At 48.5% G+C, this 15,394-nt stretch overlaps 1 protein-coding gene across 8 annotated transcripts; it reads right to left on the reverse strand.

Annotated features, from left to right (window-relative positions):
- Window positions 1–174: 174 nt before the first annotated feature.
- On the reverse strand, window positions 175–12,081 carry TSEN2 (tRNA splicing endonuclease subunit 2). Of its 8 annotated transcripts, none has more exons than XM_068162663.1 (13): window positions 12,003–12,046; window positions 11,247–11,355; window positions 10,879–11,076; window positions 9,535–9,616; window positions 8,634–8,670; window positions 6,623–7,154; window positions 6,429–6,506; window positions 5,519–5,569; window positions 4,969–5,107; window positions 3,672–3,708; window positions 2,947–3,058; window positions 1,149–1,238; window positions 175–465 (listed from the first exon to the last, which is right to left on the reverse strand). In XM_068162663.1, the coding sequence occupies exons 3-13, from the start codon at window positions 11,050–11,052 to the stop codon at window positions 406–408; spliced, it is 1,392 nt and encodes a 463-aa protein (XP_068018764.1). In that variant the 5' UTR covers window positions 11,053–11,076; window positions 11,247–11,355; window positions 12,003–12,046; the 3' UTR covers window positions 175–405. The 8 variants fall into 8 exon arrangements, with proteins under 8 accessions (XP_068018764.1, XP_068018765.1, XP_068018762.1 ...); XM_068162664.1 differs by having other exon boundaries at window positions 11,247–11,352; window positions 12,003–12,026; XM_068162661.1 differs by lacking the exon at window positions 12,003–12,046 and adding an exon at window positions 11,887–11,992.
- Between the last annotated feature and the right edge of the window lie 3,313 nt (window positions 12,082–15,394).

Genomic DNA, 15,394 nt, shown 5'->3' on the forward strand with positions numbered 1-15,394 from the left:
AGCACCCAACAGCAATGTGTTACACCACTCAGTGTTGCAACCCAAAACCCTCTCCCCAGGTCCAAGTCTGTGCAGCTTTAAGGCTGTGAAGTCAGATCTAGCCACCAAGCAGGGATATGAAGTCAGCCCTAACCACCATTCAGACATGGCTGTATGTTTTAAGGAAATAAACAAGTACTTTGAGGTGGGGCTGAGCTTTATTCTTCTCCCTTTCATCCTCATTATTACACTGCTGGTTTTCAACATCCTCTCCAGGAAACAGTTTGTACCTGATTTAAAACAGCATGAATACATACCCAACTGAGTGAGCTGAAACTGCTCTGAGGCTGGGGGGCATCATGACAAAGAGACCAACTGAGTGAAACCCAAGAAGTGGTTCTGAGTGAGCTGCTCCTGCACCGCCAGTTAAAGTTCATCTTGATCACTGCGCTCACGGGAGGAAACCCAGCGGCTCACTATCAGCTCCTGAGAGTGAAAGCAGCAAGTTAGGGCAGGGGGAGAGAGGCAGGGCAGGGGGGGAGAGAGGCAGGGCAGGGGGGGAGAGAGGCAGGGCAGGGGGGGAGAGAGGCAGGGCAGGGGGGGAGAGAGGCAGGGCAGGGGGGGAGAGAGGCAGGGCAGGGGGGGAGAGAGGCAGGGCAGGGGGGGAGAGAGGCAGGGCAGGGGGGGAGAGAGGCAGGGCAGGGGGGGAGAGAGGCAGGGCAGGGGGGGAGAGAGGCAGGGCAGGGCAAGGCAGGCAGGGGGAGAGGGGCATGGCGGAGGAAGAGGGGCAGGGCAAGCAGGGCGGGGGGAGAAGGGCAGGGCAAGCAGGGTGGGGGGAGAAGGGCAGGAGAGGCACCCCCATTTTCCTGTGCAAATGCCTATATTCACAGTATCAGCCATGCGAAAATCAGAATATTAGATTAGAATATTTTAAGTCTTTCAAGAGCCCCCAAAACCTTTTCTGTGAACAGAACTGAGTAGAGAATTAGTTCTGTTCTAGCTCAAAGCAGGAGAGGGGCACAGAGGGCTCTTGTGCTTTTATTGCAGCTTTGGGTACAAGGCCCAAAGCAAGCTGAAGAGAAGCAGCAGCTCAGAGGGGCTCTGGCAGTCAGCTTCCTGGCAGCCCCAAAGCAAAGCTACATGGGCAAAGGAAAGAAGCAATTACTCACCTGAACCTTGATCCTTTTCATGCATTCTGGTGTTGACATCTCCTCATCAGTCATGTCAGATGGTCTAATCACATAGCACAACATCAGCTCCTGGTGGTACACAGGACATGGAATCATTCAGGCTGGAAGAGAACTTCAAGACTGAGTGCAAGCATTAACCCAGCACTACCAGCTCACCACTAAGCTATGTCCCCCAGCACCACATCTACACAGCTCTGAAACCCCTGCAGGGATGGGGACTCCACCACTACCCTGGGCAGCCTGTTCCAGAGCTTGCCAACCCTGTTGGGGAAAAAATTGTTTCTCATATCTAACCTAAACTTCCCATGGGGCAACTTGAGGCCATTTCTTCTTACCACTTGGAAGAAAAGACCAACCCCCACCTCCCTTTGGGAAATGAGGTCCCCCCTCAGCCTCCTCTTCTCTAGGTTAAGCAACCTCAGTTCCCTCTGCTGCTCCTTACCAGACCAGCTCCAGCACCTCAATGCCCTTTTTGCTCTGAGGGCCCCAAACCTGAATCCCCTACTCAGGGTGTGGCCTCCACCAGTGCTGAGTACAGGAGGACAATCTCTGCTCTGCCCCTGCTGACCACACTATTGCTGATCCAGGCCAGGATGCTGGTGGCCTTCTTGGACATCTGGGCACTGCTGGCTCATCTTCAGGTCTTTCTATACAGGGCAGCTTTCCAGGCACTCTGTCCCAAGCCTGCAGCGCTCCTGGGGTTGTTGTGACCCAGGTGTAGGACCTGGCACTTGGTCTTGTTCATGGATACCTGGATTTCAGTTGCTTTCTTTCGGTAGAGGTTTTAGATTAATTAGAGATGCAGACAGCAACTTTCCTCCATGATGTCTTCTGCAAGCCAGTTTGGGGGAGCTGTATGATATGCATATCCCATTTCCTTGATCAGAGCATAACACTGCTAGAAGGTAAACTGGAAACATTACACCACACCTGAGCACCATGGCTGCAAGTATGGAAGCACCACACCTGAGGCTCTATCACAGAGAAATCTTTTGGCAACTTGGGAGATTCACTGTCCAAAAGAAAATGATGGTTTGATGCAGAGGGCACAGAAGTGGCAAGCAGGAAAGAAGCATCCCTCAGGTATTTCTTCTGTTCCTCACACAACTTTTAATGCTCCTACAGAAGGACATTGAGACTCTTGAATGTGTCCAGAGAAGGGCAACGAGGCTGGGGAGAGGCCTCAAGCACAGCCCTGTGAGGAGAGGCTGAGGGAGCTGGGGTTGCTTAGCCTGGAGAAGAGGAGGCTCAGGGGAGACCTTCTTGCTCTCTACAGCTACCTGAAGGGAGGTTGTAGCCAGGAGGGGGTTGGTCTCTACTCCCAGACAACCAGCAGCAGAACAAGAGAACACAGTCTCAAGCTGTGCCAGGGGAAGTTTAGGCTGGAGGTGAGGAGAAAGTTCTTCACAGAGAGAGTTCTTAGCCATTGGGATGTGCTGCCCAGGGAGGTGGTGGAGTCACCACCCCTGGAGGTGTTCAAGAGGGGATTGGATGTGGCACCAAGTGCCACATGGTTTAGTAGTCATGAGGTGTTGAGTGACAGGTTAGACTTGATGATCTTTGAGGTCTTTTCCAACCTTATTGATCCTATGATACAGGTGACAGAACTTCACTCAGTTGCTTCCAGAATCCATCTGGATATTGACAAAGAAAACTTGTTGGCCTATGGACAACTCAACAAGTTCTTCAGCAGACTGGTAACATAAGAATTCTCTTTTCAGCTCCTGGGTTTTGGAACTAAACTGTGTGTTTATCATTTTTAAACCCAGCATATCACCTTAGAAGCATTAGCAGTTGTTCTGTTCAGCCCAGACAAGGACTTCCAGCTGAGAGGTCTGCGAAGAGCACCTTCAAAGTTATCATCAACCAGTTCAGCAATGACAGAGTAACTGGAAAACAAAGCAGACAGGACAGCTGACAGGAGAACACTGGGGAATGACTGTGAAACTTAAGAACTAGAGCCTAAAAACTGGTATTAAACACTATGCCAGCAAGCAAGGTGTGAAACTTAAAAGTCTCTACTAGGAATGGAAGAGAAGACAAACTTGTGAATACATTCACCAGCACCTTCCCTCCCCACTCCTCTGCTCCTGTTTGTGGCACTCTCAGGGGTCTTTTCCAACAGAAGCAATTCCATGGCTCTCTTCTGAATACCAATCTGACATTTACAACCCACATAGTATCTAATGAATTAAAGGCAATCATCACCCAAAGAGAGGTTTTTTTCCTCCCACAGAAATTATCCATACCACCTCTTTTTGAAGTCATTATTAGGACATCCAATTGCTTTCCTGAGTGGATTCACCACGGGTGCCAAATAGTCACAGTCTTACTACTGTTATCTTAATTGAAGTGAAATGGTGGTGTTCAGCACCTCTGCTCAAAGGATTGTTAGAATTCCCAGTAGGAATGCATCTGGCAAAGTATTTTGGGTGCAGAACAGGTGCTTAACCAGTGAAGGCAGTAAGTGACTAAATTAAGGCAGAAAGATGAGCTTCAAACCTTGCATGATAGAAGGGAGGGCCTTTCCGATACAGCACTGAAACCAAAGAGAGACAGCTTGGTTAGACAGAGTTTCCAGCTCAGCTCAATACCAGGGGCCAGAAATATTTTCAAACACTTCAGTTCCACAAGACAGGACTTGCAACACTTCAGAACTCTGCATTTGTCCCATAGAGTAGAAGAATAGACTAGACTAGACCAGACCAGACCAGGTTGGAAGAGACCTTCAAGATTATCACATCCAACCTATCATCCAACACCACCCAACCAACTAACCCATGCAACCAAGCACCCTGTCAAGTCTCCTCCTGAACACCTCCAGCAATGGTGATTCCATCACTTCCCCGGGCAGCCCATTCCAGTGGGCAATCACTCTCTCTGTGTAAAACTGGAAGGTCTCTTCCTAGTCTCGTCTCATCTCGTCTATCCTATCCTATCCTATGATTCTCTGTTTTCCTGTCTTCCCTTAGTCATGAGCTTCTTTAACTAGCAGAGCTTTTCTCACACAGCTGGCTAGTACAGAGCCTGTCAGGGAAAGGATGAGCAGCACTCTGTTCCAGGGACAACCATGATTAGCAATTATCCACTAAAAGCAACTGCAGTAATGCCAGCCCTAAGCAGGTACTCCCAAAACCCAAGAAGCTAGAGGAGTTCAGGTACAGGGCAGAACTCCTACTTGCCTTCCACAAGAAAAGGGCTACAAAGATGCTGAGAGGCCTGGAATACCTCTCTTATGAGGAAAGGCTGAGAGAATTGGGGCTGTTTAGCATGGAAAAGAGAAGACTGAGGGAGGATCTCATCAATGCTGATCTGCTTAAAAGGTGGGTGTCAGAAGCAGGGGACCAGGCTTTCCTCAGTGGTGCCCAGTGACAGGACAAGAACTAATGGGCACAATGTTGAGCATAAGAAGTTCCATCTACACATGAGGAGGAGCTTCTGTAACAGTGATAGAGCATTGGAACAGGCTGCCCAGAGAGGTTGTGGAGTCTCCATGTCTGGACACATTCTAAATTCACCTGGACCTGTTCCTGTGTGATCTTCTCCAGGTGAACCTGCCTTGGCAAGGGGGTTGGATTTGATCTCCAGAGGTCCCTTCCAACCCCTACCACTCTGTGATTTTCAACTCATCCTAAATTTACTGCTACCCCACAGCCTGGTCAAAAATCTCTGTGTCAACTGCAAGTAGCTGCTTCAGTCATGCAGTTAGTTATTGATCCACCTTTGGCACTGGAGTCTTGCACTGCCTTAAAAGAATGTGGCTGCAAATGGTTCCAGGTGTTTCAAGGGAGGTACTCACAGAGATCAGTTCCATACTTCAGGCCAACTTTGGGGACCCAGCCCTTGCTGCGAAAGTAGTGGTAGGCCATGTAGGTTGTTTTGAAGTGGGGCTTCACTTCACTGAAAACCTCCCAGAGCTTCACAATAGTCAGGGGCTCCTAAAAGATCACAAAAGGCATGAGTGTGACTATATATTAAGCAGACACAAATTGTCCTATCATGTGATACTAGAAAGACCAACCCTCACCTGGCTCCAATCTCCTCTCAGGGAGTTGTAGAGAACAGTGAGCTCTCCCCTCAACTTCTTTTGTAGGCTAAACAAACCCAGTTCCCTCAGCCTCTCCTCACCAGCCCTATTCTCCAGACCCTTCCCCAGCTTTGTTGCCCTTCTCTGGACACATTCCAGCAACTCAATGTCCTTCTTGGAGTGAAGGGCCCAAAACTACTGCTATAGGAGAGAACCATTTCAGACTAAACATACATAATGGCAGCCCCAGGAATCCAAACTAATCTAAGCAAACCAAACTGATGGTATTCCCCACTAATCCAAAATTAATCCAATTCCTTACCTCATCATAATAGATACTTAAGCATCCCAGAGCATACACCAAGAAAAAAGCCTGAAAACATTAAAGAGAATATGTTTAAGAGCTAGACTCTACCTAATAGTTCATATTCCATGTAAGAAGATAAATCTCACACTAATTTGGTATATGGATCCTTGTGTCATCAAGAGAAACAAGGAGCCTGAAAGTTTCCTTTCAGGTTTGTCCTCATGGCCTTTCCATTCCAACAGGGACAGCACTACAGAAACATCCACACATGTGCTGTCAAGTCCTGAAGGCACAGTGTTGAAACTAACACATGAACAGTTTCAGAAGCAGGATGCACACAAATGTTCCTGGTGTTTCTACACTCAGGTCCTGTCACTGCTCCCTTGGGCAGTGGGATTATTCTTCTAAAGCACATGGGATTGAACCCTACATATTTTATTTAAGCATAATCATTTAGATACTGAAAGTAAGTCTACAGTATAAAGCTGAAGGTTGGAGTCAATGATCTTGGAGGTCTTTTCCCACCAAAACATTTCTGTGATTCTAGGACTAAGACAATTCAAATACTTAGGAGACACAGGAGAAACTTCTGCTTCAGAAATAGGTATTAAATGATCACAGAATGTTAGGGGCTGGAAGGGACCTCAACAGCTCATCCAGTCCAACCCCTCCTGCCAGAGCAGGATCACCCACAGCAGATCACACAGGACCACATCCAGGCAGGTTTTGAATCTCTCCAGAGAGGGAAGACTCCACAACCCCCCCGGGCAGCCTGTTCCAGCGTTCCCTCAACCTCACAGTGAGAAGTTTTTTCCCCTCCTGATGTTGCAACATAGCTTAATGTTTACTTTTGAGATTCAAAGTGAAACAACTTTTTGGTCTGAATGCATCTGAAGTGTTTTGGGTTTGTGTACTGCACACATACCTCCTCCAAGCTGAGCTGTAAATACTCAGAAATCATAAAGGGATTTTTCCTGCATACTAGTCTTTCCTTCTTGATGAGCTACAAGACAAATTCACTCCATTACTAAAACATTGAACTGGAAAAAAACAATCCTGAATTCTGAAAATGGCACTGATGGAACTTTTCTAAAGGATTAGGAGGCACTTCATCCTTACATTTTCTTGTGCATGAGCAGAACCATCTTCAGGACTTAAGCTACCTTCTACTTCTTCCTCCACCAACACATACTCTGGAGCACATCCTTCTGACCTGATCATCTCACAGGGTTCTTGCTTAGTGTTCTCCTTGCCTGTGCAGCTGCAGGGCACCAGAGCACCATGCTTCTGGCAAGACACTTCAGCTTTCTCTTTCAAGTCCCCTTGTTCCTGTTTTTCAGAGCCACGCAGGGCCACAGGATCAAACTGAGGGTCTCTTTCCAAACAGGCTTTCTTGAAGCCTTCTTGCTGACTGTCAGGACTTAGGGCTGCTCTGTTCCCAGTGTCTGTAGAAGACTGTGTGGGAAGGTCTGTATTTTCTGCATTTAGGCCAGTTCTGCTCCAGCTGTTCCTGGTTTGTTCAGCTCTATCCTCTTGCAAAAGTGGCAGCTCAACAGGCTTAGTGTAATTGTCAAGGATTCTGGTAACTGAGCACTCATCCAATCCTTGCTCTTGTAAAACACTTTTAGCCCACTGGACATGGTACTGGTACCTAGGACACAAGTAAAATAAATGAGAAGTTTTAGGGCATTACAGCCTTTAATTAGCATCCTAAACCCAAGCAGATTCAGCATGGCTCATTCAACACACACCCCAGTAACTGCTATGCCAAATACACCATGAACAAGGACTTGAGTCTTCAGAAAGCTGCAGACATCACCAAACATCAAGACTCTGCCCCCTTCTTTTAGGGTTTGGTTTGCCTTTTAAAGTTCTGCAGCAACAAACACCTTTAGGAAATGCTGCTAGAATAGAATAGAATAGAACAGAACCAGACCAGTTTGAAAGAGATCTCCAAGATCATCATGTCCAACCTATCATCCAACACCACCTAATCAACTAAACCATGCAACCAAGCACCCCATCCAGTCTCCTCCTGAACACCTCCAGGGATGGTGACTCCACCACCACCCTGGGCAGCACATCCCAATGGCCAATCACTCTTGCTGGGAAGAATTTCTTCCTAATATCCAGTCTGAACCTCCCCCAGCACAGCTTGAGACTGTGTCCTCTTGTTCTGGTGCTGCTTGCCTGGGAGAAGAGGCCAACCCCCACCTGGCTGCAACCTCCCTTCAGGTAGCTGTAGAGAGCAAGAAGGTCTCCCCTGAGCCTCCTTTGCCACGAGTTTCTATGAAGGTGAATGTCCTAAGGGATAATCAGAGCAGGGTTTGGTAGATCTGACATTTGTTTTCTTAATCCTCCAAGTGTTTCTGAGGTTTTATGGAAGAGGTACTGAATTCATTCCTCACTGTTGCAGCCCTCTGTCTGGCTACACTGAGAAGAAGGTACACAACAACATGAGACATGTCACGCTGGGGCACCTAAAGACAACACTGAGTACATTTACACTGATGTTTCATCAAGCCTCAGGATTCCCACTGCCTGTCCTCTCTTCTGTTACCTCCAGGAAAAGGATAGGAATTACTTCCAAGCAAGGAAGATCAGATATGTCAGAGCTCCTACTGATGCTCAGATATCATCCACGCTAGCACCCTTGCAGATAAGTCATCTCCTACTCAAGAAGGGGAGACAAAGTAGTGCTATATCTGATTAAGAGCAGGTGAAGCAAAATCAACATCAAGTTAAACCAAGTAAAACATGTCTGTGTTATAAAAGTTCAAGAGACTCTGTTCATTCATAAGGAACTGGGAAAGTTATTTGAAATAGAACTTTCTGGAGCAGGGTCTTTCTCCTCCTCAGCTAAGAACAAGTTTACAATGCTTGATGTTGTTATGAATTAATTACCCACATTACTACTATGCCTGTACTCAATCCTGGCTTCCAGTCAGCAATTAATACATGCAACCTTACAGGAAAAAAACCATGCTTTACTTCTGTTTTTACTGATGAGATTTATGAATGAAATAGAAAAGAAACAAGTCTGCACTCTCTGTACAGCCAAGCACCTGCAAACCAGCAAGGCAAAACACAAAGGGATCTAAAAGAACAGGAACAATGTAAACTCACTTACTTTTTGGATGTGATTATAGGCATGTTGAGGTTAGCACCTGTGTGAAGAAAACCACAGTTTCATCAATATAAAAATGTTGCCATGGGATTTTGAGCACTCAGAATAGAATTAACCAGGTTGGAAAAGACCTTTTTGATCATTGAGTCCAACCTATCACCCAACACCATCTAAGCAACTAAACCATGGCACCAAGCACCCCATCCAGTCTCTTCCTAAACACCTCCAGTGATGGTGACTCCACCACCTCCCTGGGAGCCCTTCCCAATGGCCAATCTCTCTTGCTGGGAAGAACTTCTTCCTAACATCCAGCCTAAACCTCCCCCAGCACAGCTTGAGACTGTGTCCTCTTGTTCTGGTGCTGGTTGCCTGGGAGAAGAGACCAACCCCCACCTGGCTACAACCTCCCTTCAGGTAGCTGTAGAGAGCAATAAGGTCTCCTCTGAGCCTCCTCTTCTCCAGGCTAAACAACCCCAGCTCCCTCAGCCTCTCCTCACAGGGCTGTGCTCCAGCCCCCTCCCCAGCTTTGTTGTCCTTCTCTGGACACCTTCTAGCATCTCAACATCTTTCCTAACCTGAGGGGCCCAGAACTGGACACAGGACTCAAGGTGTGGCCTAACCAGTGCTGAGCACAGAGCAGAATGACTTCCCTGCTCCTGCTGGCCACGCTATTCCTGATACAGGCCAGGATGCCATTGGCCCTCCTGGCCACCTGGGCACACTGCTGGCTCATATTCAGCCTACTGTCAACCAGTACCCCCAGGTCCCTTTCTGCTTATGTAAGTACTTATATATGTGCTTATAAAGGTCTCTTCCAACCAAAACAGTTCTGTGGTGCTATGCTCTTCAATCAGTGAGAAGTACTATGAGAATAGTGATGGAAGTACAAAGAGGCACAATTTACCTTGCCACTTTGCAACCAGTGCAGGATCTGAAATGCTGTACACTGGTCGGCTTCTGGAAAGGATTCCTTTCCCAAAATAGCCCTTAGAAGGAAAGGAAAAAAGTCATTTTTATCTCAGCAGACAATACTGAGCCTCTTTCCAAGTATACAATGCCAACCACCAGGATCAGCTGAAAACGGTAACTGAAATTCTCCAGGATTTCAGCTTTCCCTCAAGTTTGTGGCTGAGCTTCTGGTAACCAGTGCAAGAGCAAACACCTGCACTCAAAGGTTTAACCAGTGGAGGCTGGTGGGTCTTTTTCCTCACTTCTAAACATTTGTCAGTCAGCACCTCCAAGGAGACTTTTGGAAGCAGCCACAGAGAGCACCTGCGCACAAACACTGTGACAAGCATCATGGGAAGCAAAGAGATGGCAACACTACTGCTTGAGAATGGTGGTGAAACAGTACACAGTCATAGAAGACTTGAAATAGCTTATTTTACTCAGAAGAAAATCACTCTGAAGTAACAGAATGATGTTGTTTATAAAACATAAATAAAGATTCCAAACAGCTTTTAAAAGAAGAAAATGCTTTAGCAAGGTTGCTTGAAATATTACAAGGAGAAATAAACATAACAAACATGAAGCCTTTGCAGCTGTGTTTTAGCTCACATCACCACTCAGTTCCAAAAATGTGTTTGCTGGGAGAAGAATTAAATACTTTTCACACTGGATACAGAATGCTGAGTTCAAGAGATGAAGGAGATAGAATAGAATAGACCAGACCAGGTTGGAAGAGACCTTCAAGATCATTGCATCCAACCCATCATCCAACACCATCTAATCAACTAAACCATGGCACCAAGTGCCTCAGCCAGGCTCTTCTTAAACACCTCCAGTGATGGTGACTCCACCACCTCCCTGGGCAGCACATTCCAATGGCTAATCACTCTATGAAGAACTTCTTCCTAACATCCAGCCTAAACCTCCCCTGGCACAGCTTGAGACTGTGTCCTCTTCTTCTGGTGCTGCTTGTCTGGGAGAAGAGACCAGCCCCCACCTGGCTACAACCTCCCTTCAGGTAAGTTGTAGACAGCAGTAATATCTGCCCTGAGCCTCCTCTTCTCCAGGCTAAGCAACCCCAGCTCCCTCAGCCTCTCCTCACAGGGCTGTTTTCCAAACCCCTCACCAACTTTGTTGCCCTTCTCTGGACACGTTCTAGACAGTCAACATCTTTCCTAAACTGAGGGGATTAGTGGAGGCTGAAGGGGAAGGAAAACATTAAGGCAGGCAGATTTTAGAAAGCACTGCACTCTGCCTGTGTCAAAAACAGTAAAGACACTGTGCAAAGAGGGTACAGCACCTTGCTATAAAGCAGTTCAATGTCCTCAGGGTTCCTCACAATAACATTGTTGTTCAGGATTTCAGCCCGGCATATCCTGAAATCCTTCCCACCTACAGCCACAGGAAAGGGAGAGTCATATGACTCAAAAATTCTTCTTTTCCTTCTTGGAGGCTGAAAAACTGCTTCTGCCATTTCCTAGTATGAGTATTTTTCCTCCTAAAAAAAGTGGAAACAAAACAGTATTCCAGAGTTACAGTTCATCCATTTCTTTATGTACCAGCAGTGTTCCCTCCCCAATAGCAAATCAGTGATAAATCCCACAGGACACTGCAAATTTTATTCTGTAACTAGTATGGCAAACATAAGCAACAGTTTGCTAATATTACCTGATAATCTTTTTCTCTTGAGCACTGCAGTTCCCCACTAAAGACCAGGCAGGGTTAATCTTCAGCCATGAGTTCAAAAAGCAAGCTTAATATGAAATTACTGGAACTGCTTCAAGAATGAAAGAGATGAGGGAGTAGAATGAGCACGAATCACAGCACCCAAGTGCCTAACTGTAAGCGGTTTTGAATAACTAGGGAAATTAATTCTGAAGAAAAAGCAGCGACTGAGGAGGTTTCTCCTTTATAAAGAGGGTCCCCTTTCACAGGGAAATGGGGCAGGGGGCGCAAGGCAAAGGCACGGACCCACTGAGGACGACGCTTTGCTCCATTTGCCACACTGAGCGACCCGCCGAGAAGGCCACAAGCGCCGCTGCTGCCAGCACAGCAACCACCTTTACAGGGGTCCAGGCCTGCCGCCGGCAAGATAACCAAACCCGCCCGCCGGGACCCCTCGCGCGGCGTTAAGACAGCGGAACGGCACCTGGGGTTGGGGCCGGGGGCGCATTCAGATCCAGGCAGGCACACACCGACCCCCCCGCACCTCCCCCAGTCCCGCCCCCACGCCGGGGCCGGAGTCGGGCAGCCCCCCTCCCCACCGACACACCCAGCCCCCACCCCTCCTCGGCATGGGCAGCCCCACCTGGGGCGAGGTGCTGGGCAGCCGGGTGGGGAAAGGGACAGCTCAGGCCTGCCCCGCAGCTGCAGGGCGGCCCCAGGCCAGGCCCTGTCACCACAACAACCACGCACGCCACGCACCCGTCACCGCTGCGCGAGGAGGCCGCGCGCCGCCTGGGTACCGACACGTGACAGCACCAACACCACCACCACGTGATCCCGCCCGGCGAGCGGTCGCGCATGCGCACGGGCGCGGTTCTGGGGGACGGTCCGCTGCGGGCTTCCGCAGTCGCCGGGTAGCCTTCGGTGCCGCGGTTACGAGTAGCGGGCAGCCAGCTCAGCTCTGCTCTGGTGGGGCTCTCCCAGCCCCAGGCGCTGAGTAGTAGCGGCCGCGCTGTGTGTGGGGAAGAGGTGGGCCCGGTATGAGGAGCGGCTGGGGGAAGTGGGGTTGTTCAGGCTGGAAAAGAGGGGACCCGGCGGAGACCACCTCGCTCTGCAGCTCTCTGAAAGGAGGTTGGAGCCAGGTGGGGGTTAGTCTCTTATCCCAAGGAACAAGCTATAGGACACAAGGAATGGCCTTAAATTGCACCAGGGGAGATTTAGATTGGACGTGAAGGACAATTTCTTCCAGACAGAGTTGTCCAGCCCTGCTACAGGCTGCCCAGCACTATGGTGGAGTGTCCGCCCCTGGAGGGACTGAAAAGCTGTGTAGCTGTGGTGTGCTGAGCAACATACTTCAGTGGTGACCTGGCAGTGCTGGGTTAACGTTGGGCTTCACTTTAAAGATCTCCACCCAAAACAATTCTATGATTCTAAGGCCCCAGGCTCTCAGCTGCAGGGTAAGCCTCAGGTGGGAGCTGTGCAGATGGCTTCTCTGTGAGGAGGGGGAAGGCTGGCCTCGGGGGGGGTGTGTGTGTGCTACACCACCCTCTGAGCGTTTGCTTGGTGCTGCAGCGATGTCCGCAGATAGCAAACCAGCTGGCGATGCACAAGCGAAGGGAAAATGACATTTTGTGTGGAACACCCATCGTGAAATGAGTGACGAGCTTCATCGTGAGGGACATAAATGACATGTTGTGTGGAACACCCATCCTGAAATGAACGATGGGCTTCATCATGGGGGACATCTGAGATGGGTGAAAATTCATAGCTGTGGGAGGTGAGGCAGAGAGAGAATTTTCAGCTCAGAAGAATTGTTTTTGGCTCTGTAACAAACTCTTGACACGGCCATGACTCATGTAACTGCCTGGGATTGCACAGTGCTCTTACACAAGTTGTTAGCAGGGGTGATTGTCAGTGTGCAGCTTGTCACCAGAGCTGGATACAGTGAAATTTAAGAAGTCAAAAGTACCCAAATTACATGCAAAGCATCTTCACCAGTTAGTGAGGAGCAAATGTCCTATTCTCTGGTCTGATACATGTTGAACTCATTACCATTTCAAGCTTTGCTTAGCAAATTCATAACCATGCATGCAACTACAGTGTAACTGCTTATTCTGAGGTCAAATTATGAAGTGCTGCTGTCAAAGCCAGAGGATCAAGATGTTTTGGCTCCATGGAGACAGACTCTCAATAAAGAAGTTTGATTTTCAGCAGAGAGGTCAGTGAAGTCACTGAAGAAAAGCTGCATCCTTATGGTGTAGTTCACTCCCATTTTACAGACTCCTGAGGCATGGGGAGGACGGTAATGGTTCTAAGGCTACACAAGAAATGTAGCATAAAGCTAAGGATACTGAGCTGGAGTCCCTAGGATTATTTCCTAGACATCCACTTTACATAGAGGCTAATGGGTGTTAATTGATTTTGAATGGTGAATGACATACAGAAGTCTTGAAGCTAAACCACGGAGGTCTCAGTTGAATTCTGGCCACTAAAGGACACAGCAATTCTCTGCTAACTTCAGGTTCATGCTTAGAGCTTAGAATCAGTGTCAAAGATGTCACTCTAGTTCCAAATTGCTTCTGTCAAATCTAGTCTCATTTAACTGGAAGTGCAGGTTCCCTTGGCTTGAGATATCTGTGTTTGCTGATTGTGCAGATGGAGAGTCACAGAATCCCAGACTGGTGGAGGTTGGAAGGGACCTCTGGAGATTATCCAGTCCACCCCCCTTGCTAAAGCAGGGCACCCACAGCAGCTTGCCCAGGATCACAATGTCCAGACAAGTCTGGAATCTCTCCAGTGAAGGAAACTCCACAACCTCTGTGGGCAGCCTGCTCCAGGCCTCCAACACCCACACCAAAGAAGCTTTTCCTTAAGTTCGAGAGAAACCTGGGTTCCAGTTTGTGCCCATTGCCCCTTCTCCTGTCACTGGGCACCACTGAGAAGAGTCTGGCCCCAGGCTCTTGCCCCCCACCCTTGCTGAGCATTGCTCAGATCCCCTCTGGGGCTGCTCTTTTCCAGGCTCAACAGCCCCAGGGCTCTCAGCCTTTCCTTCTCACAGAGATGCTCCAGACCCCCTAGCATCTTTGTAGCCTCTGCTGGTCTTGGTCCAGTAGTTCCTTGTCCTTGAGCAGAGGAGCTCAGAATTGGACCCAATACTCCACATGTGGCCTCACTGGGGCAGGAGAACCTCCCTTGACCTGCTAGCTGCACTCTTCACCAGTAGACCATTTGCCTTCTGGGCCTCGAGGGCACATTCTTGGTTCATGGGGTACTTTTCCACCAGCACTCCCAGGCCCTTCTCTGCAGAGCTGCTTTCCAGCAGGTCAACCCCTCACCTGTGCTGGTGCAGGGGGTGCCATGGTTTAGTCATGAGGTCTGTGGTGACAGGTTGGACTTGATGATCTTTGAGGTCTCTTCCCACCTTGGTGATTCTGTGACTTTGTGTGATTCTGTGTTACTGCTGCCCCATTGCAGGACTTGCCCTGGTTGAACTTCCTGAGGTTCTCCTCTGCCCAGCCTGCCCAGGCCACATTACTGTGAGATGTGTATCACAACAAGAAGTAGACAAAACACACCAAAGCTGTAGGTCAGTTGCTTCCCTTCACCACAGTGTTATCTGGGCACAGCCTTGAGAGGGAAGCCGCAGCGTACGCCACTGAGTCAATTAACTCCATCACGCGTACTTCTTCATCTAAATATCTGCTCCCATTTCTGATTATGGGTCCAGTCTGTGCTTCAGGCAGAAATTTTGCTGTCTGAAGGGCAAGCTGCCTTTAGGATGAGTCATGCTTGGGCTTTTTTTCCCCCTCTTTTTCTGTGAATATTAATAATTGTACAGACACTTGCACAAATCTCTGGATCTCCCTATTTTGTGGTGAGGCAGCAAATGACAGGGTGGCAGCTAAATGACTGGGCTGCAGTTTTGCAAAGCAAAGCCTGCAGATTAAGAGTGAATCACAAAGCAGGCATGAGTCAGAATTGCTGCATCTCTGTCAAGAGTCAAGAAGAGAGTGACAAGAGTGACCTATGGGGAAGGACTGAAATAGCTCAATGTAGAAAAAAAGGTCAAACGGGCAAACCAGACCATTACAGGGAGGGAGAAAGAGAGTTTTGTGTGACCTCTGGAAAAGAATAGGAACAAGGAGAGAGAA

Source organism: Melanerpes formicivorus, unplaced genomic scaffold (genome assembly GCF_026170545.1).
Source record: "Melanerpes formicivorus ecotype bairdi unplaced genomic scaffold, bMelFor1.0.p_v2 SCAF_66, whole genome shotgun sequence".
Taxonomy (NCBI): domain Eukaryota; kingdom Metazoa; phylum Chordata; class Aves; order Piciformes; family Picidae; genus Melanerpes; species Melanerpes formicivorus.

What these genes read in the sequence shown, in the direction of transcription:
- TSEN2 (XM_068162665.1), bottom strand. Translation starts at nt 11,052, where the DNA reads ATGGCAGAAGCAGTTTTTCAGCCTCCAAGAAGGAAAAGAAGAATTTTT. An exon ending in CAACTGCTAATGCTTCTAAG is followed by an intron (nt 1,239 to 2,946) that starts GTGATATGCTGG and finishes GTGTACCACCAG; the next exon opens with GAGCTGATGTTGTGCTATGT. An exon ending in TGAAAAGGATCAAGGTTCAG is followed by an intron (nt 466 to 1,148) that starts GTGAGTAATTGC and finishes TTTCACTCTCAG; the next exon opens with GAGCTGATAGTGAGCCGCTG.